Source organism: Camelus bactrianus, chromosome 13 (assembly GCF_048773025.1).
Source record: "Camelus bactrianus isolate YW-2024 breed Bactrian camel chromosome 13, ASM4877302v1, whole genome shotgun sequence".
NCBI lineage: Eukaryota > Metazoa > Chordata > Mammalia > Artiodactyla > Camelidae > Camelus > Camelus bactrianus.
This window is the reverse complement of record NC_133551.1, coordinates 30,160,212-30,188,076: the sequence shown is the minus strand read 5'-3', so window position 1 is coordinate 30,188,076 and position 27,865 is coordinate 30,160,212. Positions and strand designations below refer to the sequence as shown.

At 45.2% G+C, this 27,865-nt stretch overlaps 1 protein-coding gene across 3 annotated transcripts in view; it reads left to right on the top strand.

The window, feature by feature from the left end:
- The window catches only part of PDE4B (phosphodiesterase 4B), a 376,744-nt gene that overhangs the window by 247,517 nt on the left and 101,362 nt on the right, over positions 1–27,865 (top strand). For all 3 annotated transcript variants that reach the window (XM_074376311.1, XM_010963447.3, XM_010963448.3), the window contains 4 exons: positions 6,161–6,355; positions 14,597–14,633; positions 14,756–14,826; positions 25,435–25,484. In XM_074376311.1, coding sequence (XP_074232412.1) covers positions 6,161–6,355; positions 14,597–14,633; positions 14,756–14,826; positions 25,435–25,484 — 353 coding nt within the window. The remainder of the gene's footprint in view (positions 1–6,160; positions 6,356–14,596; positions 14,634–14,755; positions 14,827–25,434; positions 25,485–27,865) is intronic.

The following is a 27,865-nucleotide window of genomic DNA, read 5'->3' as shown; positions in this document are numbered from 1 at the left end:
GTTTTATTTTCTCCATCTCATTTATCACTTTCTGAAATTATCTCATTTGATTTATTTACTGTCCATCTCTTCCCACAAGAACCTTGTCCGTCTTACACACTGCTGAATTCTCAGCTCTAGAACAGTGCCTTGTTTCATAATGGGTGCTAATAAATATTTATTGAGTGAATGAGTTATCATTAACCATATAAAAAACCACACTTGAGAAGCAGTGTTGCTTCCATTTCTAAAATCTCTGTAAGATGATTAATCTCAGAGATCCCTCAACGATCTTCTCCTGATTCACTGCTTCATTGATTTCCGTGGGGAAGGACTAAGACGTGGGGGGCAGCATGCAGGGAGCCCCTGGTTCACGTCCGTTATTTTCCCACAGAGCAGGATCTGGAAGCCAGAGCCCCAGAATCCCAGAGCTCACGGGCATTACTCAGCTACGTCTGCTTAAAGCCGTCTGTGGGGAAAGCAATTTTGGATTATGGCTGTGGATGTAGTTTTCAAAGCCCCCAGGAAAAAAGAAAAGCTGTGGGAAACTGCTTCTAGAATTCAGATCAGCTGAATGTCAAGGGAAGGCAAGACTTTGGAACTGGATTCTGAGGGCAGGACTGTGATGTTCTGCTCTAACTGTGGCCAGAGGAGGTCTGCTCGCTCTCAGCTGGGATATGGGCTTTACATCATGCTGACTGATTTTGCACAGTTAAGTCCTTCATTAGAAATTAGGACTGGCTGCAGCCTGCAGCCATTAATTATATAAAGGTGGGTCACTGTCATTGTGGGTAAAAAAGCACACCCCTGTGCAGCTCCCCCATCTACAGGGGGACCAGATAGCACATGGAGGTGACGGCCAGTACAGGCATCTTAGTGAATGGTTATTCTTATCAAAATGATAAGCAAGCATTTGAAGATGTTAGTTTCTGAATATAATTGCAGGAAATATTTTCCAACAGAACTTTACAGAAACATAGCAGTTTTTCACAAATATACCCCCCCCCAACAGCACACGCTTACACACACAGACTCCATACCTAAACGTACACCTTACTGTAGACAAAATGTTCTCAAAAGCCAAAATTCGTGAGATGGAATTCCTGGGATACTGCAGGGAGGATGGGGGAGAACGAGGGAAGAGGAACCTATTGACCCCACTCAGGAACTCCTCTAAGGTCTCTACTGGCCAGAGGTTTTAATCCAAACAGAAGTGGCTTTTTGTCAGATAAAAGATATCAACTGGTGAGGTCCTCGCATTCGTTCAGCAAATATTTGTTATCTGCCATCCAGCGTGAAACTCCGTTCTAGGCCCTGGGAACATAAAATGAACAAGGCTTTAGTCCCTGCTTCAAAGGCGCAGTCTAATGGAGTGAAAGAGATATGTAAGCTCAAGTGCAGCCCAGTGTGGTCGGTTCTGGGGTCAAGGAGGGTCCGTGAGGATATGGAGATGCCCCTGGGCACAGATGATAGGATGTAATTAGAAGAGTTCGTGCTTTAGAATTGTTCACAGCTTCCCATTTTGGCACCTCTTTTTTTTTTTTTCTCTCCTCTTTGAAATGAGGGGAAGAGAATCAGCCCAGAGTTGTGAGAATCCAGTGATGTAGATGACACTCCATGAGTAAATTTTTGAGAAAGAAAAGCAAAATCGAGATGCAGAACGCTCTCCCCAAGTGGTGGTGAGCCACTCGGCTGACCTGCGAGCTTAAATCTCTTCTTCTGTAGTCTGCGGTCTTTTCAGGGGGGCTGTCTGTGAGAATCAACCAGAGACTTATTGTATATTATATACTATGAGACTTCTCTTACACCTAGAGAAGGACTGAGTTGGAAAAGAGAAGTCTCCTCTGACTCAGGAGTGAGTTATTCCTAGGACGCTGCTTCATAAGTCTTTGTTACAGCAATGGGGGATCAGTAACAGCCACCATAGGGACCACTGAAGGCAACTCTGCAACCTCCTGGCTTAGCTTGAATTCTTGGAAGTGGAGCCTCCCTTAGTTTAATAAAAGGTTTCACGTACACACCTTGTGGTTCTCCTCTTTATCCCTGGTATTTTCTCCCAGGCTTATGAATAAGGCTTCAGTCCTATTTCTCCCTCCAGGACGAGCAAGCAGCCCCACCTGCTCTGATCGGAGGCAGAGAGGTGCATCTGGAGGGAGCTGTAGCCGTCTTCTGCCACCTGCTGGCTCCCTGGCAGCTGCAGGGCAGGGCTGGCTTTGCATGGATTCCCAGGGAATGGAAACCACCAGGAGACGAAGTGGGGCAGAGAATGTTCCCGCTTTTATTTAAAAGAAAGAGACCAAGCAGATGGCAAACAAACCCCCTCATGGGGGTTTGTATAAAGATATCTCAAACGTCTAAGCCAGTGGTTTTTCTATATAAGTTTGTTTTGTTCGGGGAGAACACTGCAGTTTCTTATTATTTTTAGATCATTGCCTCACAGATCTTATCAAATAAGTTAATGCCACATCTCTAATGGACTCTATTGTGGAGCAGCTAAATAAGTGGAGAATTAAATGGAAAGTTAAATAGACATCGCAAATACTGTGATCAAGTAAAGGAGTCTAGGAGAGCACGGACGAGGACTATGTGTCTAAATCGAACTGGTAGCTGCAGCGTAAGCAATTACCTACTAGAGGACGTGACGTGAGTGAGCTGACCTTTACACAGTGACTTACTGGAGACAGTGGTGAAAGGTGCCTTCTAGTCACAGGGAGCGCCACCTCCCTCACACGGCATCACCCACCACTGCAGCTGCCCCGAGGAGCTGAGACGTCTAGACACAACCCCGGAGAAAGTTGTTAAAATCTTAAGTCTCAGACAGCAAGCGGTTGGTTCAGTGCCGGGCGGTCTGCCGAGGCAGACAGAGCCCCGGGGGTCAGCAGGCAGCCAGCAGCATCCTGGGCATCAGAGAGCTGGACTGGAGGGCAGGGCGTGGGGCCAGGGGGTGTCTCTGCTCCTAGAAAAAGTCCGCTTTCAGTACTGCTTCAGCCCATGTGCTGGCTGTGGGCAGGTATAGTCAGAAATTCGGAAACTCGTGAGTGACATCCTTTCTCAACCTAGCTGAAACTTCTGGGTGACCTCATCGAAATATCTGTAAACTCAATGACATCAATTACAATGTTATTTAAAATCATAAATACGATGGCTAATAATAGGAGGAAATGCTTAAGAAAGTTTGGTGCAACTGCTGGATGAACCATTAAGTTCCACAGACATGGAAAATGATAATTCTGGGAACTGTGCATTCCACGAAAAAACTCGTGGGAAAAAAAATCAAGATTCAAGCCTACAGAAAAAATATTTAAAAACAGAAACCATACTAAACTGCTAATATTTTCTCTATTGTCTGTATTTTATAAAACATTCTTATTTACTTTTAAAATAATATTTTTTAATATTAAAAAAAAAAACCTAAAGGTGAAATGTGTGTCCTGATTAAGGCAGAGGCAAAAATTACCCTAAATGACTCCATTTGTATGTTTGTTTCTGGCATTTCAGATTCCGTTTTCTCCCTAATTGTATGTCAGTCTGTGGGGTATATTCGTTTTGCTGGTTAAGTCTGTCCTCCGTCTCCCCCTTGCCCACCCTCCTCTTCCCACCCTGGATCTGTGGGACGTATTGTGATGTCTGTCTGCTAATTTTGCTGTGTCTGGGGCTGGTGTCTGGCTGGCGATTCATGTTTGTTCCTAAGTTGAACACCCGTGTTGGTTGCTTTGAAACAGTGCTGCAGGGAATATGAAAGGCCGTTTGTCTCCCTGAGACTGCTTCTTTGCACCAGAGAATTCTTCCTTGGCTTCTTCTGAATTCCAGCAAGCTCTTCTATGAGTTTAGGCAGGGTAAAGAAGGAAGAAAAAAGAAAAACAAAACAAGAGAGTTTTAATGTCTGGGTCGAGTCCCTGCTCACCTGGTAGGACCAAACTTCCTGGATACTAACACTGGGGGCAGGGTGCCGTGTGACATCTACTTTAAGGGGAACACTTGTGGACGCACTTTCCACCCACTAGGAGTGCCTGCAGCAGGAAAGAGGGCAGAGAGTGCCCTGGTGAAAACCCTCAATGGGAAGAAGTTCTGAGAGTTTGCTAGGCCTGCCCACTTGGCACCTCTTCTAAGATTGTAGCACAGATACACACAGCAGTGACATTCATAATATTTAATGACTGGTCCTGCATGGGCACTGACCAATTAAATGGACACAGGCCGCCATGTGGAAGCCAGAGGCCCCCTGCTGTTCCAGACACCAACCCTTCAGTTACTGGATAACCAGGAAGTCCAGCAGATCCTGGAGGGTCTGGGGCAGTGGCTGGCTGACAACTATTACAGAAGTATTTCAATGTTTTAATACCCTTAAAGCCCGTACAGAAGATACCAAGTGAATTACAATTACATGAGTGCTCATGAAATATCCAAGCTTATGCTCCCTTTTAAGCTTTAGATAGGCTGGAATGTGTGAATGATTCCCCCCCCTGCCTGCTTGCCTGCAGGAAAGACAGCCCCATCCCAGACCATGAGCCTGCTGTGAAAATCCATCTGCAGAACCTTGAAAGCCCAAATACGTAAAGTGGACTGTTAGGGCTCTTGCTTGCCCTCTTAAGCAGAGAGTCTCACTTGCTGCTTCTGACCAGGCCCCCGGAGCTCGTGGGTTGGCTAAAAGCAGCTTCTCAGAATGGTCTCTGGGGACGTATTATAACCCAGAGTTCTGTCGTTTCTTCTTTCCCTGTTTCAGGGAAACCTACAGCTTCAGGGCGATTCGCTGCCACCCTGTCTATATTCAAGATAACAGCCAAGGTTGCTCATAATCCAAATGATTCTCTACATCGCAAACACAAATGTTTGAATCTAGAGACTGAAGGGAAATGGTGCTCAGGGACCCAGAGAGCCATTCTGGAATTCAGTGTTTAGAGAAGTCTGGGGTCGTAGAGGACTAGGTTAGAAGACTTGCGTCTTCCAGTTCTTGCTCTGCAACTTACTAGCCGGTGACTTTGAGCGAGGTGTTTAAAATCTCTCCAAGCCTCACCTTCCTCAAACGTAGATCTGCACTTCACAGGGTCGTTAGCGGGGTAAATGGAATAAATAGATCAGAGAGCAACTTGTGAACTAAAGAAATATACTCAGAATCCACCTCAAGAGAGTGAGCTGCAATAACTAGTAAAGAAAAAGAACCACAAATGTAGAAGTGAGTTGTGGCAGCAGAGTGAGCACAGAAGCAGCCTACTGTTGTGGTCCAGCTTGGAAAAGAGAGCAGCCCCAGCCCCACACCTTCTCCCACACCTTTCTGCAGAGCTTTAGCGGGGGGGCAGTGAGTGGTCTAGAGAAATGCAAGGCAAGAGAGTTACTGCCAACGAGGCTAAGGGAGGTGTGTAAGGCTAAGCAGGGAGATGTGTAAAGGCTGATGGGGAGCGTGGGAAACACACAGTGCCTAAGGAGACAGCAGGACTGAGCGAGAGAAAACGAGACAAAAATCTCTGCTGCCTCCACTTGTGTGTCCATTTATCAGAGCTCGTTCGCGCAATACTGGGCTTGAGGGTACCTCTCCAGAGTGAGGGAGACTGACCGGAAATCTCAGTAACATCCCTCTGCCAGAGCCGGACTGTCCTCCAGCAGGGGAGCTCCGCAGCCTTGGAGGGCGATTGGCATAATCAGATTAAGTCATTTTCTGTGGTTAAACTTGTATATGAATATAAAGTGTCAGACTGGGCCTCCCATTTAATCAGCCAGTGGATGTTTTCAGGATTTCAGAAATGCGCATATTGTATCTTTAATGAGACTGTGATATTTAGGGCAGGAAGACGTCTCCCAGCTAGGAAGACTCATTCAAGTGATAGTTGAGTGTCTGACACTTAGAGCTGTGTTAGATGCTGTGTCTGGAGGTGCTTGTTAGCACCAGTTTATTTTATGAAATTGTCAAAGTTGCTCATGCGGCTGAAAGGCCATGGGGCTTTGCTCCAGGGGGTCAGATCCTGGCTCCACTATTTGCCAATGACTGAACTTCTGTGGGACCGTTTCCTTTGTACAAAATGAGAGTGAGAATGTCTGCAACTCAGAGCTGTTTGGAGAATTAAAACTTCCCATGACGTGTGACGTCCCACGTAAAGTGCCTGGCAGGCGTTGGGTCTCCAAGTCTGTGTGTCAGGTGCCCTGCTCCATGGTTCTCATGTGACCAGCTTTCTGCTTTCTCTTTAAGCTTTGATGTGGAAAATGGCCCTTCGCCAGGTCGGAGCCCGCTGGACCCCCAGGCCAGCTCTTCCTCTGGGCTGGTGCTTCACAGCACCTTTCCCGGGCACAGCCAGCGCAGAGAGTCCTTTCTCTACAGATCAGACAGCGACTACGACTTGTCACCAAAGGCGATGTCGAGAAACTCTTCACTTCCAAGCGAGCAGTAAGTGTGAGCTCTGTCCGGCTCCTAGCCTGACACTGACCTCGTCTTTACCCCCATCACACCAGAGCAGCAACACTGCTCCCCTTTTAGCCCACGGGAAAGAGCGAGAAGAATGAGCATGAGCAGAGGTGGCGGTGATGACCGTCTTAAGGACATGAACGCTCTGCAGCATGAGAAATAAGTAACCAGGGTCCCCAGGAGGGTTCAAAACCTCAGGCTCCGTGTTTGGTTTACTTCTGTTATTGATAGTTTTAAAAAAATATTGTTATTCGGCTTCATTTCCTGAATTGCTGGCTCATTTATGGCACGAGAACCTTAACGCTTTTTGCAATTCACTCTCGAACTTTCTGTAGCATGTGCGGCTTGCATGAGGCTACAGCGGACGAGGAAAATTATGATTATTGACATGCATCCTGTGTGAGTGGCCTTTGCTGGGTGACATTTAATAAGCTGTCATCCCGTCACATGGCTGTGTCCCTTCTCTGGAACCTTAACACAATGCCCACTTGTTGCCTGGCTCTTGGGTGACACACAACAGACTCCACTGCCCGATTAAGCGTTCCTGATGTTTCTGTTTCGCTGCTATTAATTGTAGATCTCTGATTTTTATTTAAAGAACAATGACTGGGTTGTGTTTCTTGTTTATTAAGTTTCTGAAATCAAATAAAATTGGATGCTGGAATTCATGCCTTAAAACGTCTCTGGGCACACGTGCAATTGTTTTTAACACCATATGTTATAAAAATATCAGTAGACTCCCTAAAGTCTTCAGCCTGGAAAATTCCACTAGGCTCTCTTCCGCTGCTGGAAAAGAAACTGAAAAGGGTCACCCTCTTGGGAAAGGGGCAGGGGGCATTTTAAAGCAACGAATAAGAAAATATTCCCCAGGGCATTTCTGCCAGCAAATTTTAATAGAAGCACCCCTGCCCTATAATGTCTCAATCACTGGGTGGGCCAAAATTCGTTTATTCAGTCACTTGGCAAATCTGCACTGAATCTCTCCTCTGGGCCACGCGGTGTGTCAGGCTCTGGGCATTAAAGATGAACAAAACAGTGGATAAAAATCACAGAGGAGCTAAAGACAGATATTATTCTCAAAAAGGCTGCATACCCTCAGGGAGGTTACAGTTAAGTGAAAGAGAAGAGGGACACTCTGCTAGTGTGTGAACGGAAACATTCCATGAGTGTCTCCCACGGGGCCCCGTTCATTGACGTATGTTCTCTCTCTTCATCTTCACAACAGTCCTGTCAGGTAGGCGCCGTTGTTATCCCCCCTCTGTAGGTGATGAAACTGAGACCCTGAGAAACTGACAGACCTGCCCCTATCCCGTGACTCCGTGCCACGCTCCATCCCTCGATGTAGCTACGACAGACCCTATACCAAACTTCTGGACTCTATTTGCCTTATGGTCTTCAAACTGCAAAGTGCAATCTCTGCTATCAGGTAGAAAACATGAATTCAGCGTAGAGGTAACCACTTTGCTGTGGAAAGTGTAGAACCCAAGAAGTTTCTGATCAAGGTTCGGATGGAGGCTTTGACGCTGGAATTCTCTCCTCCACCAAAACAAACCCCTTTCTGGACTTCCTTGGGGGAGAGCACAGGAGCTGTGGCGAGCTGAGAGTGGTCAGAGCTCCATGCACGTGATGTGTATCACGGGAGGGCAGCTAACAGCTCCCCCAAACTCGGGGTCACTCAGAGGCTTCCCGGAAGGTTCTAACCAAATTTCAGATTAAACTCTGGCGATTCCTTATTTAGAATCAAAAGGTTATAGAAGTTTTGCATTTGAAGAGACTTAAAAACCAACTCCACTCAGCCCAGAGCTGTAGACACAGGTATCTAGTTCTGAGTGACTCTGCATCCAGGCTCCCTAACACCCATAGTTAATCGGTTTTCAATTTTAACAAAGATTTCCCGTAACTTTAGAACCTACAGAGTGTTGCCAACTTTAAATTTAGGCCAATAAGGAATATATGTGTAAGTTAACTAGTATCAATCTCACTTAAAAAAAAAAGTTTACAAATTTTAATAAAGGAGTAAGGGAACACTTTCATAGTAAAGAATAGTCCTTCCTTCACAAGAAAACACAGTTGGCAGCGTAATCTCATCCTGTCAAAGACACTGATAACAAGATAGACTAAAATCTTCAAGTGAATAAAAATAGCGCCAAATTCTGTTTTGCGAAAATTTCAACAGTACAGTACAATTTCATATATTTGCCAGTTTAGGGATTTATATTTCTCAACACAACAGGAAATAGAACTTGACTATCCTGATTCTTCTGGAATTTTGTTGTATCAGGACCTTGTTGGAAAAATCCAGTTTTATACATGGATCTTGAGCTAAACTAAAGTCATGCTCTCAAGGCTGTTTCACCTGCTTGTTACTCTTCAGGATGACTTGAAATATGCAGAGGAACAGCAGTCCGTGAGCCTCTTACTGCTTCTCCTGTCTTCTATCCATAAAGCCAAATAGAAGGGACAACAGTAAGTCCCGACTCTGGATGCGAAGGCTGTTGGGTGGAGGCTGTGGCATGCTCCCTCGCATCCAGCGCCGAGCAGTCACGAATTTATGTAAGAGGTGGGAAACTGCATAATTCCTCGGCATTAAATCTTAACAGTAGAGATAACACTAGCTTTTTTAAATTCCTTATCTGAACTCTTTCAGGAGGAAAAGTATAAGCAGAGAGAGTGAGTGAAAAGATACTAAGGATAAAAATGTGAACAGAAAATTAAAAGTGGTTTTTACAACAACCAAAGAAAGATTGGAATAAGACTTTCTAGTAGAGAAAACAAGATCACCGTTGGATCCCAAAGGAAATTTCAGATGCTTTCCTAGATGTGGCAATAATCTGCTGGCTTCTGCTCACTTCCTGTGGTGTAGTCATCCTTAGTGGAATCCCTTTGTATACCAAGATTTCCCAATGGGAACATGAAGTCCTGGAAACTGGTGAGGCTGGTTTTGTTGCCCCAAACTGTGGCAGGAACCACCCTGGACAGGACCAAGTTTTGAGTATCCACCTGCAAAGCCACGGGGAAGGAAGATCCCTTTTCCCGCCATTTGGTCATACCATTTGCAAAGGCTTACATAGACAAGGAACTTTTTAAAGCCACTATTTGCGTAAGGACTAAGTGGTCTCTAGAGAGAGCAGTCAAGAGACATGAGACCTGAGAACCAAGGGGAAAAGCAGAAAAAACAGCCCATTTAAATTTAAGACCCATCTATTGGTGGACGACCAAAAAAGTATCATGTGATGTCTAAGCCTTGAGTTAAGCTCACAGCCATCATACTTACTGGCTTTAAGACAGTGAATCTCTGGTAGTATCTTAATTACTTGCAAATAAAAGTACACATTTGTGAAGCATTTCCTATGTGCTATTTAACACACTGTACATATTTTAATTCATTTAATCTCCATAACCCTAAGAAAGTTGGTGCTATAATTTTCTTGTCTTAAAGATGAGGACATTGGAACACAGAGAGGTTAAGTAACCTGCCCAGGAAATGGGGGAGTCAAGGCTTAAATCCAGGGAGTCTAGATGATTAAACCATATGGATATCCATACATGAACAGACTCTAAATAATGATGAAAAATAAAAATAATGATATTAATTTCTGCTCTGCTTACCTTTCCAGCTGTTAGGAAGATTATATTCATTCTATCTTTTAACAAAAATTTACTTACATTTAGGCACTTGGCAAGCAAGACATTTTCTATGTCTTTAAGGGAGCTGAAAGATTAATAAGTCAATAGGCAGTGGTCATACTTTTGGATGAGTGCAATGGTAGAAAAGTACACAGAGGACTTCGATGAGAGAGCTGGCCAGGCGGGGCTGGCAGCCCTCTTTGAGGAGTGACAGCCAAGCAAGAGGAGTTAGCCGGGCAGAAGGGTGTGCGGGAGGGAGGGCTCGGTGCTAACTCACTCTCCAGTCGTCAGGAGCCTGTGGGGAACCACAGCTCAGTATGGCTCAGGCCGAGGATGTGAGGGGATGAGGAAGTGGAGAATGACGAGGCTAGAGAAATAAGTGGGGCTCACATCATGAAGCATCTGTGCTGAGGAGCTGGCCTTTATGCTGCAGGCAAGCAGTGGGGAGCTCCTAAAGGCTTTTAAGCAAGAAAATACACAATCAGACCAACGTTTTTGAAAGATGGCTCTGATTCCAGTCTGAAGAATGGTTTGGAGAGTGGACAAGCCTGAAGACTAGTCTCCAGGAGTCAAATAGGAGGCTGCCTTGGTAATCCACATAGTGGAGAATGGGCATCTGTGTTAGAGTGGATCCAGTGGGTGGTTAATGAACATTTGCAAGTTAGGATCAGTAGGGGTGGGTGGTTGACTGTGGGGTGAGGGAGAGGGAGGTTTGGGGCTTCACCAACAGGACAGGTGTTTTTTGCACCATTTCTTAGAGTCAAGAACATTCTCTTATCCCATGAAATAAGGTACATGAAGATGCTCTGTAGAGTACATTATAAATAGTAGTTCCTTGATTATAATGGGACAGAAATGGCTACGCTAAAGAAGTTCTCACCAGCTGGGAAGACAGACATGCAATTCTTTAATTATGATAATATGACACCCACTGCTAATACGATACCCACAGCTACATAACTAAGATGCTTTTATGTGCCGAGCACTGTTGTCAGAGGTGTACACACTTCATTCTCACAACACCCCATTTTACAGATGAAGAAACTGAGGCATAGGGATGTTGCCTAATGCCTCATAGTGAGTAATAGTGTGACTGAGGAACAAACCAGTGCTGTCTGGCTCCAAATGCCGCGCTCTTAACTGCAGTAGTATACGTCTCTCTCTAAGACAGACCAAAATCAGTGTTACGAGAAAAGTCCAAGTAAGATTCTACATGTGGGTATGAAACAGAGAAGGGTGAAATTTTTAAAAAAAAATCCAGAGTGTAGCAGTAGGAAGTAGCATTTTTGCTTTCCAAAATATTCAGAGGAGACCTACTCTCAGTTCTGAGATCCACAGAATGCTCATCTCCAGTTATTCTATAAAACTGTAGTGTGCTGGTTTTGCCACTAGGTGGTGCTCGTTCCATGGTTCTGAATATCTGGCCTTGTTCCTAAGACACATTGACGTTGCTAGTGGTTTGGGAAACTAAGAATTACGTCAGTTTTCATAACCAATCAGACGTTTTGTTACCTTTGTGCCATTTTATTCTTAATTATTAAAATATCAAATTATGATTTTTTAATTTAGAGTAGTTTTATAATTAATCTGGCTGTACTCAAATAGGAGGTTTTTTTTTTTCTTTTCTTTCCTGTACTTGCTATAAACTATCTATAAATTATCTGATCATTTCTCTAGCAGCTACTGTGTGACACACATTAGCTTCTGCAGCTCAGATTCTTTAAGGGACCCAATGCTGGGGATCTGCAAGTTCATTTCTTGCCTCTGAATGTTCTGCTCTCCTAAACTTCAAGTTTCATGATGATCAAGTTATTTTGACGTGGTGCCCTCTCTACATGTTTTGGGGGCTTTTTTAGCCTCCCTTAATCATTAGTTTGTACAGTTTTAGTGACTCCCCTTCATGCAACAGTACATTCGCTTTAGGTGCTATGCATGTATGAGATTTGCTTGCATTATTCAACTTCTGTTGGGTATTTAGACTCCAGAAATGCACGCGCCACAGATGATCTACTTAACTCTGACCTTATCCCCAACTCACTCTGAAGTCTTAAGAACAGTGCGAACTTCAGAGCAGAAATCTGAACACGTAGCAAGACGTTCCCCCATCAAAGTTCATCTCAGAGAGCTAGCTTGGGAAGGGGCAGCTCTTGTAACAGCTGACCACCCTGCGTTTATCCCAACTGCTCCCCTCTCCACTCTTCATTCTGTCTCTGGTTGTGGCTCCTCTCCAAGAACGCTCAGGTTCTTCCTTTGACTCTCTCTATACCCCCACCTTAAGAAACCACTCCCCGCCATTGCTTTAACAGTCCCCACTATCGTAGGTAACTCCAAAATCTGTAGCTCTAATTCCCATATTTCAGTGTCTTCCCACTTGGTGTTTCCACCGGGGTATCAACGGGGATCTTAAAACTCAACACGTGGGAAAGTGACACATCTCCTCCCATTTCTCCTCACTTTCTTATTTCTACTCATGACTTCACTATTTTCCCAAATACCCCATTTTTAAAACTGGAAATATATTTCTTTATGACCCCTTACCTAATTAAAGGCCAAGTCCTTGGCAAGACAGCCAGGGTTTCTCCCAGCTGTCTTTTCCTGCTCCTTCCTCTGTCTCACCAGTTTCTTCTCATCTGGAGGTCCCCCCGCCTGCGCTTCCTGGCTCTGTCTTCTGTCCCACCGTCTCTCGGTGTCCACAGCATTTTACTTTCCAGAGACTTTCCTGTTCGCCTTTCTCACTAAAAACCTTCACTGGCTAATTTCTTCCACTGAGTTAAGCCCCAACTCCACAACCGTTGTCCACCCTGCCCATAATATGGGTGTGGAGAACCTTCTAGTCTTATCCTCTACAAATGCCTATAACGTGCTCAGCTCCACACACACAGCAGCCAAGCATCTCAGTGTCCAGTCCTTTCCCAATTCAGTGCATTTCTCATTAGGAGCATCTACCACCCAGGCCTTCTAACGCCTGCCCTTCAGAGTTCATCTCGAACACCGCCCATTCAATCAAGCCTTTTCTACTTTGTCTGCTCTATAACTGTCACTTCTCCTCTGCGCCCCGTTAAGTATCCATTGTTTGTCTTTCTCATTCTGTAACATCTGTTGTTTTGAGTTTTTTCTGTCTCCCCTATTATGTTTTAATTTGGGGGGGATCATGAATTCTGTATAATTCAATCAATCATGTGAGGTCAACATAAAATAGGAAACATAATGGTTAAAAGCACAGATTTTTGGAATCAGTCTCAGTTCTTCCACTTTTTAGCAACGTGCTGGTCAAGCATTCACTTGCCTGCTCTGAGCCTTGGTATCGTCCATGAAATGGGAATAGGAGTGGTTGCCTCAAGTCTTGTTACAAGAATTAAACGAGATTTCACTCAGGGCCTGACACGTGGTCATCACTCAAAGAACGCTCACTCTTGTCAGTGGTCTTCCTCCAGCCACTGAGTCACTGCACAAAGCGGGCGCGCAAGAAGTTTACGAGATTAAATTGAAGGGGGACTTCTAGCTAAAGATATAGTTAGAAAGGAAACTCTGAAGCAAGACCCCAAAGTGAAGCCTATGCTACAGAAGGGGCCCACAGGGACAGAGGTGGTGTTCGGCTCTGGACCCCAGGCCTCATGTGACGCCTGGTCCTGGGCAGGGGCCTGCTAACCACTGGTTGCACTCACACAGCTGGCGAACAAGGTGCCCCATTTGTGTGGCGATCGTGAAGACAGAGAAGATGATCAGACAGTGACGGAAACTCACGGTCAACCACCTTCTGCGTGGCTGTTAGGATTCACGCTGTGATAACAAACTGGCCTGATTTGGGGTCTTCAGCTCAGGCCAGCTTGTCTACTAAAGACTCTGATAGAGAGCTTGCTGCATGTGGGCTTAAGAAGATTTATCAAAGCGTATGTCAGAGAGAATGCATTTCTGAAAATATACTTTTGACTCTTCTTAAGTACAGATTTACAAAACGCTGGATTCAGCTTGATCAGATCTCTGGGACAGAGAGACAATGATATGGTAATAGTAGGTTTAGTCCCTGTCCTCCCTTAAAAGCTTTTCCTTGGGTACTTTAAGAAAAAAGTTATATTAAAAACAAAAGGTAATGGGATTCCCAGACAAAAATATGCGTTTAAATGGCATTGAGGCTGTGGTTCAAATCAACAAAAGCCAGGAAATCCAAAGTTAACCTTTATCCAGACTGTTATGCCATTTTTTCCTACTCTGTGTGTGCCTGTAAGCAGCCCTCCCTTTGAATTTCCTGGCACTGGCAACCAAAATCCACAAATCGCTTTGAATTACAGTCCTTTAGGTCTGCCGTTTAATGGGAACATACCCTGAAGATATATGCCTACTTGCAGCTGCTTTTATGTGTAGCCACTGTACATCCAGGAGCCATGAACCTGGTAGTTTTTTGGTTTTTTTTTTTTCTTTCTTTCAAGTTCCTAAGATCCCCATCTGCGACTAAGTCAGTCCTGCTTTAGATCCAGGTAGAAAAACTTATTTAACATTTGTGTTGCTCACCCTGATAAAGTTTACTATTACAGCTTATATGTCACAGTTATCATTCAAATGCAGTTGAAAGTGTTTCTTTTCTCTCTTTTTCACCAGACACGGCGATGACTTGATTGTAACGCCCTTCGCCCAGGTATGTGTCATGCTGGCCTGGCTCCCTCTCACTCTGTCCCTGGGTGCAGTTTCTAAGTGTGGCCCCTGACCCTGCCCATTCGTCTCCTTTTGTCCCTAACCACGGAAACATTTTCCTTGTAGGTCCTCGCCAGCTTGCGAAGTGTGAGAAACAACTTCACCATACTGACAAACCTTCATGGAACATCCAACAAGTAAGTGTGCACCTTCTGTGCAGTTATGAATCCCTTCCATGACGGCAACACACCGAACTGCACTGAGAAAAAAAAACTATTGCATGGAGATTTGCCCCCTAGCTAGGTTAGGAGACAGTATAAAATTTGAAAGTCGGATGGAACACTATAGTATTTTAGAACTGGTAAGATGATAGAAATTAGTCCAGATCTTGTTAATCTTTGTACCTTTGACCCTTAGTAAACAGGAGTTCGACAAATGAAAGAATGAGGTGTTTTGTTTGTATTTACTACTTGAAAGTATGAATACCCATCAGTAAGGGCCATAAATGCTGTTAAATTTTTTTTGGAATAAGCTATTAATGAGTTCAGAGATTCAAGTTTAAGATTACAAGTATCAAAAGTTTAGGTCTGATGTGCCTGTTTTTGGGTAATATGTAAACAGGTTCTTGCAATTTGATGAGTAAGAGTGGGGTTATCTTCTCTTCTGTCCCCAACTAACTACATAAACTTGGCCGTTTCAACTAACGTGGCTGAACCTTGGCCTCATCTATAAAATGCAAGATGTGCACTTGATAATCCTGCAGTAACTCTGTCCTCTGAAATGATTTCAGCCTGTGAGTCTCCGTGCTGGCCAGATCGCTCTCCAGCAGTTTAAAAGATCATCCCAGGGATCAGAAGGTCACAGAACCAAAGATCCTGGAATGGTAGGGCCAGAGGAGAACTCTGAGACCACTGATGCAGCCTCTTTGTTTTTCACAGAAGGAGAAAGCAGGCCCTCAGGAATCCAGCAAGTTGCTAACAACCACACCACAGGTTAAAGACACCCCAGGGCCAGATCCTAAACCTCCTGACTTCTCTAAGCTAGTGCTCCCTATAGCACACCTTGCGTCTCCAGTCTCTGAAATTACCCATCGACCCTCTGTCTTGCTTTCATCCAAATCTTTTACTGAGTGGAGTTGTTACAAGTGAGGGTAAACCCTGCTTTGAAAGCATACTTTTCCGTCCACTGTTCTGTAATTGCCTGAGCTTCCTGGGAGAGGGCCCTGCCTGCCCCCGCCGAGTTTTTCCCACCGTTGGTCTCTCCTCCTCGAAACTGTTCTCCAAACTGCCCCCAGAGAGCTCTTTCTCACCTGCTGTTTGACCAGGTCCCTCTCCGGCTTGAGGCACTTCAGTGGTTCACTCTTATCATTCAGATCAAGTTCAAATGCGGGTGCTTGGCCCCAAGGCACCTCCTGTTCCAACTCAAGTTAGATAGTTGATCGGGCTTATGTTGGATGCAGTACGCAGGAAAGCTCCAGGCTTGCCCAGCCTCTTTTGCAGTGGTGCTCCCTGTTTTATTCATTTATTAAATAATTCGCTCAATGAGTATTTACTGAGTGTACTATTCATTCATGCGTGCACGTGCGTACTTACCAAGTATGTATTGAGCACTGCCTTATACCAGGTACTGAGGATAGAACAGTGACCAAACCAGACAAGTTCTCTGCCCTTTCAGGGCTTACATTCTAACAGGAAGCGCCAGGGCCTCCAGCGGTGTACGATCAGGCCGGGTCCCTGGCCACACGGGATCACAGTCTAACAGTTGTGGCCTGATTGCTCCCTGTGTGTTCGAGTTTCTGTCCTAATTATGGACTCAATGTTCTCGCTCCCTAAAGTGTCACTCTCCAGCTGCCAGTGATTGCCCAGCTGAATCCTATTTGTCTTTTATAACGCACCTCTGGCGTCACCTTCACCAGGATGCTTCCCCTGAGCCCGCCGAGCCTGGCTGAACGCCCCCCCTCCCCGTGGCCCCAGAGCACTCTGCAAATCATTTCTGGGTCTCTGTCACCATCAGACTGCATGACACCCGTTAAGTCCCCTTGAAAATTACATTCACTTCTTCTTGACTTTGTCAGGATTAGCAGAATGCCTGACACAGTGTGTGTGCACCCCAAGCATTCATCACACGTATAAATCTCTGAATTAATAATTGTTGAAGAAAGACCACAAGTTGTCTAGGAAATTATTTTTTCAGACGTGATCCTTTCTCTTTCCCCACCTTTTTTTCTTTACAGAATATGACTTCTGGGCCTTATTTACTTGCCTCACAACTAAATTCTACCAATCGAATATTATGTGACTTGAGCAAGTTAGTTAACCTCTCCAGAGCTTGGTTTCCCGATCTGTAAACTAGGGTTGTTCTGAGGATAAAGTGAGTTGATATTTGTGAAGCATTTAGAGCAGCGCCTGGCACGCAGTAGGTGCTCAGTAAATGTGAGCTAGTAGAAGTGATCATTACATTTCTCTTGCTGAATCCAGAAATGGGGTCACACTTGGGAGTTTTCAAGTCTGTTATCTCAGTCATCATCACCGTAAGTGATATATGTGACAGGCATGTTGTCCCCACTCTGAGGACAAGGAGCAAAGCTCAGAGAGCTTAGACGCCAAGTGCAAGAACGTCTCGCTTCTGGGGATGAGCAGGGCCAGGCTTGAAACCTGGTATCCTGGCTCTGTTTTGCAGGGCTCAAACCTAGTTCTTCCCTCCCGTGTTTGTCTTCCCCGTATGTCTCTCTTACTGCCTACACAGAGCACTCCACTGCTGACACTTCTGGTCACCAAGTATGGGGGACGTTTTTCCCCGTAGCAACGAGCAAGTGTCTCACATCAGCTGGGCATCCTGCAATTTCACTCAGTGCTGACACCATCTACCCGGAGGTAGCATCAGATCCCACAGGTTAAGGGCTCAGTCCCACAAGCCTGCCTGCCTCCCCTGCCCCACTTCAGACACCAGCTGCAAGCGCAAGTTATTATCCGTATTCCTGGTCCACCAGCTAGAGTCTGATGACTGCCTCCTCAGGCTTGATAAATTCGCTCAAGCAGCTCACAGGACCCAGGGAAACACTAACTGATGTCTACCAGTTTACTAAAGGATATGATAAAGGATACAGGTCACCGCCAGATGAAGAGACACGCAGGGCAAAGTCTGGGAGGGCGCCGAGGGCAGGAGCTTTCTGCCCCACGGGGTTGCGGTGCGTCACCCTCCCGGTGTGGTTCTGTTCGCCAGCCTGGAAGCTCTCTGAGCCCCATACTGTTAGGATTTTACGGAGGCTTCTTCACACAGGCATAATCAATTATTAATTCCATTCCTAGACCCTCTCTCCTCACTGGAGGATGTGGGTTAGAGCTGCGAATTCTAAGCTGCTAATCACGGCTTAGTGTTTCTGGTGACCAGGAGCCATCCAGGACCCCACCCAGAGTCATCTCATTAGAACCAAAGATGCTCCTAGTGCTCTTTTTACTTAAGAAATTACAGCGGTTTTAGGAGCCCTGTGTCAGCAAGCAGGGGCAGAGACCACCATAGGTATTTTCTGTTATCTCACATCTTTCCATTGACGACACCTATTAAGTCTTCTGGGTTATGGGGCAAAATCTCTGAAGGCTTTGGAACAGAGTCATTTAGGAAGACCTTATGGGATTACTGAAGATCAGAGGGCCTGAAGCAGAGACATGAGCTAGAGGAGTGTTTCAGGAATTAAGATATGAAGAGTAAAACCCTGGACCAAGATGATGGAGGTGGTAACCGGGGAGCAAGGGATTAATAAGGAGATACTTCAAAGGCTTCTTTGGCATGGCAGACTCAAGGCCACTACACTGCACAGTTCCAGGGAGAAGGGGGTGGGTGGTGACGTGGCAGGATGTTTTCAGTTACTGGTTTGTTAACATGGCTTGGAGGTTTTTCCTCTGTTAGAGTATCAGGGGAATTCAGCCTATCCCTGCTGATTAATAGGCTGTCAGCTAAAGCTACTTTCTGGAGAATCAGATTTTTCCATAGCCTTAGGAGTTTTGAGCCACATAAACCTTCATCGCTGACATACACAGAGTTCACCCAGAGCCAATTCTCACTCTCTGGCTGAGGACCGCCCTCCAAATTATGGCAGTCCATGTCACCTCTGGTCCAAACCTCACTCACCAAACATAATAGCTCTCCAGCAGTAGGACGGCTGCCTCTAATGATCATTCCCAAATCCAGACCCATATTTGTACAGAGCCGATCCTCCTACTGATTTCAGTACTTCCTTGAAACTAACACCAACCAACAGAGTTCAAGGCAGGGCACGTACCCCACTGGGGTTTCACCAAAGGGAGTTGAGATTGCCTCTGTCTAACTCACCCTGAGAACTGAATGATGGGTTTCAGCCACAAATGGAGCAGCCTGACAGGGGCAGGTGGGAACACTGAAAGTCCACTTATGGCACTCCCTCCTATTCCTAGGCAGTCATGACCCTCAAACAAATAAAGGTAACCGAAGACGAGAACGGACCCACTGTACTAAGAGCGCTTCCCCTCCCACCCCAAACCTGATAGTCACTAATCTTAACAGTGGAAACCGTAAGACCCATGGAACGCAAAAGCCACTTTCTGGGATGTTTGACTGGGGTTCCAGGGTGCCACTCCTTGCCTTGAATGTGACAGTTAAGCAATCATTATGTCCTTGGAATGGTTTTCACTGGACACCTGAAGAGGGTGTTTTTTAATATGAAAAGGAACTCCCACATAGAACCCATCTTTTGGCTCTTTGCTCTGCGTAAAAGCAGTCCATTGTCTGTCTGAGCTTCACCACCCAAAGGGTGAAAATCTTAAACTTCCCGTGGAGGTGATTTCCTTGCATTTCCATGAGATGCTTTCCTGAGGAATGCTTGATTGGGCCTGTATTTCTTGGCTTCAAATTAAAACCTGTGTTTCCTTTGTCCCAGGAATTTTGAAAGTATGGCTTTCATTAGAGTTGTTAATTCAGATAAGCACCCCTAAAGCATTTACTGGCTTTAAACAGACTGATGGAGAAATTGCATGTGCCTGAGAGTGCCTACCAGTCAGCAGTCCAATGACCAGGGAACAGAGCTGGGAGCAAAGACGTGTCCTCCATCCTCCAGCTCCGTCACTAACATCACAGATATCACCATGGCGACCAGGAGAGCATGTCACATCTCTGTGTCAACATTCTTCCTAGGCATAATTTAATCAACATGTATGAAGTCTTTGAGAAAAAATGAATAACCACTTTTTTTCCCCCAGTGTATATCGAAGTGTCTTTCATTGCTTTGTGTCTTTGGCGTGGGATTTAAATTAGCTGAGAATAATAAAATCTTGAGCATTCAGAGCTGGAAAGAACCTAGCCAAATTTCCTCAGAGTAAAGGAGGAAATAGATGTAAAACCTCTCACACGGGAGCTGGCACACTGTAAATTAGCAGTAAATGTTAGTTGCTGCCTGTTCTCCCCAAGTGAGGAGGAAACTGAGAGGTTCAGTGAGTTGCCCAGGGCTATCTGATTGGAAGGTGCCAGAACCAGGATTAGAATTCCTGTTGTCTTATTCAGAGTCCCATTTTTTTTCCACTGCGCTCTGCAGGGCTGGAAAGTATTAATGGTTGCAGCCACACTATCCTCCCTGTTAATACCGCCATCTTTACAACCCAGGCTTAGAACTTCTTACGGTTCTTCCTTAAGTTAGGGACCATTGGACCCATCGTGGGCAACCAGTGTCATTTTCTTCTGGCACTCATCACAGCTTTCTGACTGGTACTCTCGTGCCCTGCCAGCAATAATGCAGCTTCCAGACGTGATTCATTCGTTCAAAACGTATTGAGCCTCTTCTTTGTTCTAGGTCTTGAGAAAAAGTGATAAACGTAGCCCTTGCCTTTCCAAAGCTTAGGCACCCAGGTGCTTGCTTCCCTGAACTACCAGATCTAAATAAAAGCTATATGTTCAAAATTAACTCCTGGGACCAAGGAATTTATATAATTTGTATAATTTTTAAGAAGTCATTGGGGGAATCCAGTGCTATGAGGAGTTGTGCTATTAAGAAAGTAGAAAGCTCCAGTATTTCGGGTCTCTTAGTTCTATGTCTCTTTTCACAAAAGCCATCTTTGGAACCCAGGAAGACAGGTAAAATAAAGTATTAAAAAGATATATGTTTTAATCTAATCAATACCTATTGAATATCTATTTCCTACCACATATCCTGCTGATCCCAAAGTTACATGGATGAATGGGATTCCGTCTTTGCTTACATTTCTCACAGGCGAGTCGAGGAGACAGACAGGAGGATGGGGGTCGCTGTACAGTAAGAGCAGCACTCGGGTGGGGCAGGCCTAGGAAAGTAGCAGTGGTGCAGACAGTGATGACCTCCCAGGAGGGAAGGGGAGGATGCCTGCGGAGGTGACGCCGGACTAGAGTCCTAGAACATAAGAAGGAGTTTGCCACCTAAAGAGTAGAAGAGTGATCAGCTGAGCAGAATGTATGCAAACGGCCCGGCAACGCAAGCACATGCCATGTGTGAGGAACAGCGAGGAGTATGTAGAACCAAGACTACAGAGGAAGGGAAAGCAGATAAATCATTCATATGTTTTTTGGAGCCTCAGATCAATGTCACATCAATGGTTCATTCTGTTGACAGTTCCTCAACAGTTACGGCGTTCCTACTCTTCACGACACATGGTGGTGGGTCCCGCAGAGGGTATACAGAAAGGGGTCAGAACTGGATCCCACCACCAATGGGTCACAGATTAGGGGTGGGGATGGAACGTGCCATGTGAATTGTAATGTGAGGAAATAACCCTGAAGGTACAAACGAAGCACCAGGGGACATTAGAGGAGGCATCATTGTGAGCTAAGAGCAGGACATTCTTAGGGAGGAAGAAATTTTCCTCTTCCTTTCTAGGTTCTTCTGGCTGGTCTGAGAATTAAATTGACAAGAGACAGATTAACAGGAGAAAGTCAAACAAAAGTTGAGTAACATGTGGGCCTGGGAGAGACCCAGGAAAACTGAGTAACTCAACAAAATGGCTGAAACCCCCACCTTAAGTACCATTTTTTATCTATAGATAAAAGAGGATATTGTGGGGTAGGGGTTTGGGAATTTTAAAAGGAAGGAAGGCAATTAACAGCGAAGTGGAAAAGCAAATGTTTGGTAAATAAATGTTTCCCAGGCCACGCAGAGACAATGACACACAGAATGGAATTTTAACAAACAGACTTTGCTGGTCCCTCCCTGTCTACCATACCTCGTTCACACTGTGGTTACCTACGGGGATGGCGCCCTTCCTGGAAGAGGTCCTCTGTTTACATTCTTTTAGGCAGTTAAGGAAAGATCACAGTTTCTTCCTGAGTTTTTTGGGCCTTTTCACCTGGAGATAATCCTCATGCCAAGAGATGTTCAGGGGTGGCAAGTTTTGCTCCCCTACAGTAACATTCTTTGGAGAAGACGGCATTTGACGTCTGAAGGCATGATTCTGATACTAGGGTATTTTCCCCCACACATCCAAGCAGTTCTCTGTGACACCAGCTGGGTGTCGCGGACTTCAATTCAGTTGTGACACTGCTGACTTGGAAATAGCATCAGATCCCACAGGTTAAGGGCTCAGTCCTACAAGACCTCCCCTCCACACACACACACAGACTTCAGACCCCAGTGGCAAGCCCAGGTTCTCACCTGGGCTTCTGACCCACTGGCTATAGGTTGGAGGTTCCCACCACCCCCTCCTTGGGTTCAATTAACATGCTGGAAGGGCTCACAGAACCCAGAGAAACATTTTACTTACTCGATCACTGGTTTGATATAAAAGTAGATAACTCAGAAACAGCCAGGTGGAAGAAATGCAGAGATCAAGGTGTGTAGAAAGGAGTCCAGAGCTTCCATACTATTTGGGCACGTCAATCTCTCTGAACTGTGTCCACCAACCTAGTCGTTTTGAGTTTTTATGAACGCTTTGTTACAAAAGCGTGATTAATTAAATCATTGGTTATTGGTGATTGAACTCAATCTCCGGCCGCTCTCCCCTCCCCAGAGGTTCAGAGTGGATCTGGAAGTCCAAACTCTCTAATCACCTGGCTGGCTCTGCTGGCAACCAGCCCCCTCCTTATATTACCTAGTTGCTGGTCCAAAAGTCATTCATCAACATAGCAAGAGACCCCTTGGTTGCTCTCCTCACTTAGGAAGCCCCGAGGGCTTTACGAACTCCGTTCCTAAAGAATGGATCCAAAAACCAAATGTATATATTTCTTATCATAAATTGCAGTATTACAGAACAGAGGTGATATCTCAACGTGGGAATTTGCGAGGGGAAAGCTTCCTTCACAGAGGAATGGCCTGAGCAGTGTCAGGAAAGGGAAAGTGCACGTTCAAGGAGAGCCAAGGAGCAGACTTGCAATGCCAGGTCTTGAGAGTTTGGAATTTAACCTCTTAGTTTTTCTGAAAAACAGCCCTCCACATTTGTGCAGGTGTTATCAGTAGATGGGATGGTGGCGAGAGCACGCACTTTGAATTCAGAAAGCCTGGAATCCTGACCTGGCTACTATGAACCATGGGTACCTCAACGTATTTCTTGACTTCTCCAAGCTTCAGTTTCCTTATCCTTCATATGCGATGATAATATTCCCAATGGAAGCTAAGAAGTACCTGGCACAGTGCTTAGCAGAGAAAAGTACCCCTCGGATGGCCAGTCCCCTTCCCGTGTCCCTGATGGGGAGCAGAGTACGTGTGATCCCAAAATATGCCCCTTCGGCACATAGATTGTTTTTAGCTGAAGGCAGGCGAGACGTAGCCGACTCAAGAAAAACTCTTACCTCTCCTTTAACCACCTAAAACAATTTTACTTGAGGGTCTGGCTCAGAGAGAGAGAGATTGCCAGAGATGACTTTTATCTGCATGACCCATCTGTATGGCAGGCAAACGTCTAATTGCAACATGTCTGTTCTTCCGTGAATTTCACCCTGTGAGTGACCCTCTTGCCCTCTGCGGCGCCAGGCCCCTTTCCCCTGCCTTAGCTCAGGATGGCAGGTAAGTCTCAACTGCTTGACTTGCCGTTGGGTCTCATACTCTTTTGGAACGCCCTTAAGTGCGTAATTAAATTTGTTTTTTTCTCCTGTTAATCTGTCTTACGTCAATGTAATGAATAGACCAGCCAAAAGAACCTAGAAGGGCAGAGGACAAAATTTTTCTCCCCTACAGCACACATGAGAATTTCATGCCACAGAGAATATAAAACTACCTTGCCTGGAATCACCCAGCCAGTAGATGAATGATAAATGTCAACCCTGGCCCCCGGACCCTGCACCTATAAGGTATTGTTACCTAGACGCAATATTACCCCTAAGGGACCAAAATTGGGTTTGGAACACTTAAAAACCTAGGAAAATAACTTTGTGGACACACCAGGAGGGAAACCCCTCCTTTGCAATCTCTTTGCAGGCCATGTAGAACTTGGCTTCCTCCCCAAGCTTGCCTGTGCATCAGAATTCATCGACAAGTGAAAAATACAGATCCCCACGCCTTGTCTCAGACACACTGAAATAGACCCTCCAGGGGTGGGGGAGGGAATCATACTCGCAGTGGCGAGTATGATTGAGACCCACTGGGCTAGAGAGCCCCTCTCTTGCTCGTTGCCAGCATCCTCTTGCTCTTCAGTGGGGCAGACAGCCCGCTATGCCAATGGTTCTGAAATGCGGGCCCCAGGCAGGCCAGCAAGAGCACCACCTGGGCACTGGTGAGACGTGCAAACTCTCAAACCCACCCCAGGCCAACTGAATCAGCAACCCTGGAAGTAATGTTCAGCCGGGTGTCTTAATAAGCTCTCCAGGTGATTCTGTGCACCCTGAAGTTTGAGGGCCACTGCTCTATAGTGTTTCTGGGGGGCTCTCCAGCAATGCCCTGGGAATCCTGGAGAGTCAGGAAGAAGCTCTGCAAGGCACAAGAAGGATGGAGAGAGCGGCAAGAGAATCAGGGTTGGGAGTGAGGGGAGATGAACGGGATGAAGAAGGAAGAAGGAAAATCGAGAAAGGAAGGGAGATGGAACCTCTGTGTTTGTGGAGCATGAGTTTGTTTTCTTGTTTCACTTGACGCTTGGCTTGAGCGGGCTTGTTTTATGATACAGCATAATGCCCAGGGCTACTGTGAAAAGACCTTTCCATGAGGCGGGCCACCTAGGTTACTGTTCCTAGTGGCGATGTGATCTTGGACTGGTGATGTCACCTCTCTGGGTGTTGGATCTCTGAGATGCAAAAATGGGAAGCCTGTGGGGAGGGTACAGCGCAGTGGTGGGGAGGGTACAGCGCAGTGGTAGAGAGCGTGCTTAACATGCACGAGGTCCTGGGTGCAATCCTCAATACCTCCATTAAAAACAAAATAAATAAACCTAATTACATCCCCACCAAAAAAAAAAAAAAAAAAGGTAGGGGGAAGCCTGGACTGATTAAACCCGAAGGGCCCCTCTCACTGTAACTTTCTACAGCACTGCCCAAAGGAGTTGGGGTTCACTCTTAGATTTGGTACCGTTTCTGAGCACGTGTATCCTCTTCAGAGAGCCTCCTGGGGCAGGGAAACCTAGAACAGAAGGCCCAGTTAGGGACCTGAGTAAACGACTTCCTCCCTGGAGTGTTGGCGCGTCCAGGAGGTTGTGCGCAGGGAAATTCCACGCCATCTGGATGTGAGAGTCGCAGTCTTCCACCGGAGTCACAGGAGCCCGCCTTCCGGAGATGGCATTATGTCACTGGACGGCTCGTCATGACCTGGAAAACTCCTCAGGGATCATGGGGGTGCAGGCGGGGGATATTCATACAAAGACTCAGGCCTTGTTTTCACTCCCTCTCCACAGGAGGTCTCCAGCTGCTAGTCAGCCTCCTGTCTCCAGAGTCAACCTGCAAGGTAAGCCGTGTCAGGAGACTTATCTCCGTGTTTCCAAATTGTAAATGTGTGCCTCTTTTTTCAGAACCTTTTTTGAGAATAATAGCACTTGTTTGCACATCATGGCCCTCCAAATATGTCTCTTGGTGACTTTTTTCAAAGGCAGACTGGAACTTTACTTCACTCCATGTGAAACCAAATGAAAGGCAGTATAAAATAATTCGCCCATCGTATGCATGCCTAGGCTTCCAGAATGTGATGTGTGGGTGGGAATGCTCTTCCCAGAAGAAGAGCAGGAGTGCTTGGACCTTAGCTGGCCCCAGTGAACTCCAGGAGCGCTAACCTCAGAGGCCCCAGGTGCCTCCACACTGGCTTGAGGGCCCCACAGTGAATGTTAGTGGTTTTCCTCTCAGCGCCAACTATACATCCCCCTTGAATCCACATCCTTTCCAGGTGTGAAACCAAAGGCCCTTTCCAGGTCACAAATCATTTCTCTTGGAGGTCATCCAACTTTGTTCCTCAAAGGTGTTTTTTTTTTTTTTTTTTTTTTTTTTAAAGAAACCTAACCTCTCATTTTTCAGTCCATGCATCCGCATTTCATGTGGAGCTGAGAGCTGCAGAGAGGAAGGACCACCTTGAAGGGACATCTTGGAGATGTGTTGGATACAAATTCTTCTTGCCATAAGATACAACCAGTTAGATGACATTTTTTTAAATGTGAAACGGAGTTTTCCCTCTTGAGTCTGTCCCACTAGGAGAGCAGTGAACTTCAGTAGAACCGCGGGGGAAACAAGTAAGATGAACTCATACTGAGCTCATCTCACACCTGACGTTGCCTCATAGGTTTCTGTGTTTCCATCTAACAAATAATATTGTCTCATAGGTTTCTGTGTTTCCATCTAACAGCTAATGCTGCCTCGTAGGTTTCTGTGTTTCCCTTTGCTATGATCTTCCTTCCTCAGATGTGGTGTTTTCTTGCTGGTTTGATGGCCACGCATATGACGGAAATGAGACAAAAGCTCAACTTTTAAAAGAAGGGAACAAAGGCAGTAGATTCCATTGGCTCGCTGGCTTCTAAAGTGTTTATAGTACATGCTTTACAAAATATTTTTATGAGAAAAACATTGATAAGGAGAATAAAAGTAAAAGGAAGATAGTAAGTTAAGTTTACCTCTAGAGCCTTATGTTAGGAAAGAAGAAAATAGTTCTCTACCCATGGACTTCAAAAACCTGGTGTGCTGATGTGCTATTTCCTTTAGAAGTTTTATAAAAAGAAACTAAATAGAGTGTCTTAACATATAACTGGTATTACATACTTGGAGATCAAAGCAGGTGGTTTGGAAACTGCTATCATTTCATCATATTGGCCAACTAGTGGGACACCGTCCCTCCCATTTCCATTAGCCAAATGTACTAAGATGCTCTTGACAGCAATTTGAATATTTCAACTATGTTTTCTTTTTCTTGCAATAAATACTGACAAACATTAGGGGAATATGTGATGTTTATGGTTCTATAAATTAGCTCATTAGCCAAAGATGCTGTTGGAAAGATCGTGTTGTGATTATTGGCACAGTAACTGCAGCTTGGCAACTAGAGATTCTTTTGCTAAATTCTTTTAAAACAATGGAGCAAAGCAATGACAATACCACTTAGGCAATTTGTTTTTGTCTGCCTTTGTGGCAGGCTACAAAACTCCTGGCTTTTCATTGGGAAGAGAATGTAGTGATACCAATTATTACGTAATCATAGGTTTCAAAACCTCCTTAACGCTTAACCACAGTCAAAAAAGGGAAGGAGGACACACACATCCTGTGTTTTGTTCTTATTATCAGCTTAAATAAGTCAGGCAGATTTTTCCTGTTATTTTAATATTTATCAGCATATGACAAAGAGGTGTGTTTAAATAGAAACTTTAAAGGGGAATGAAAAATAAGTGGCCCCCAGCACATGAAAAATTGAAAGCTGGGGTGCAGCTTTAGAAGGTGCTTTATCACGATACTAAGATCACATTTTCATTTCTTAACACTGACGTTGAACTCATGCATTTCAGATGAAATCTAAGATGAAAGATACAAGAAACCACAGTAATTTAAACAGATTTAACAAAAATCCAGTTTGTTAGGACAGTTTGGCTGCCCTAGGTAACTGTCTTCTTGTATTAAAAGCAAGTTTAAGAGAGACAGAGACAAAGACAGCAAAAAGGGAAATCTTCTTTAAAAGTTCTTTTTAAGTACATCTAAATGAAGGAAGTACAATTCATTTTAAAAGCTGACTGTCAGAAAACATGGTAAAAAATTGGGGAATTTGCTCTTACAAATTGATCATTGACTGAAATTATTCATGAGGGAAATCAAAGTAAATCTCTCAGTTGGCAGTACCTTCCTCTTCGCTGTTTAGCC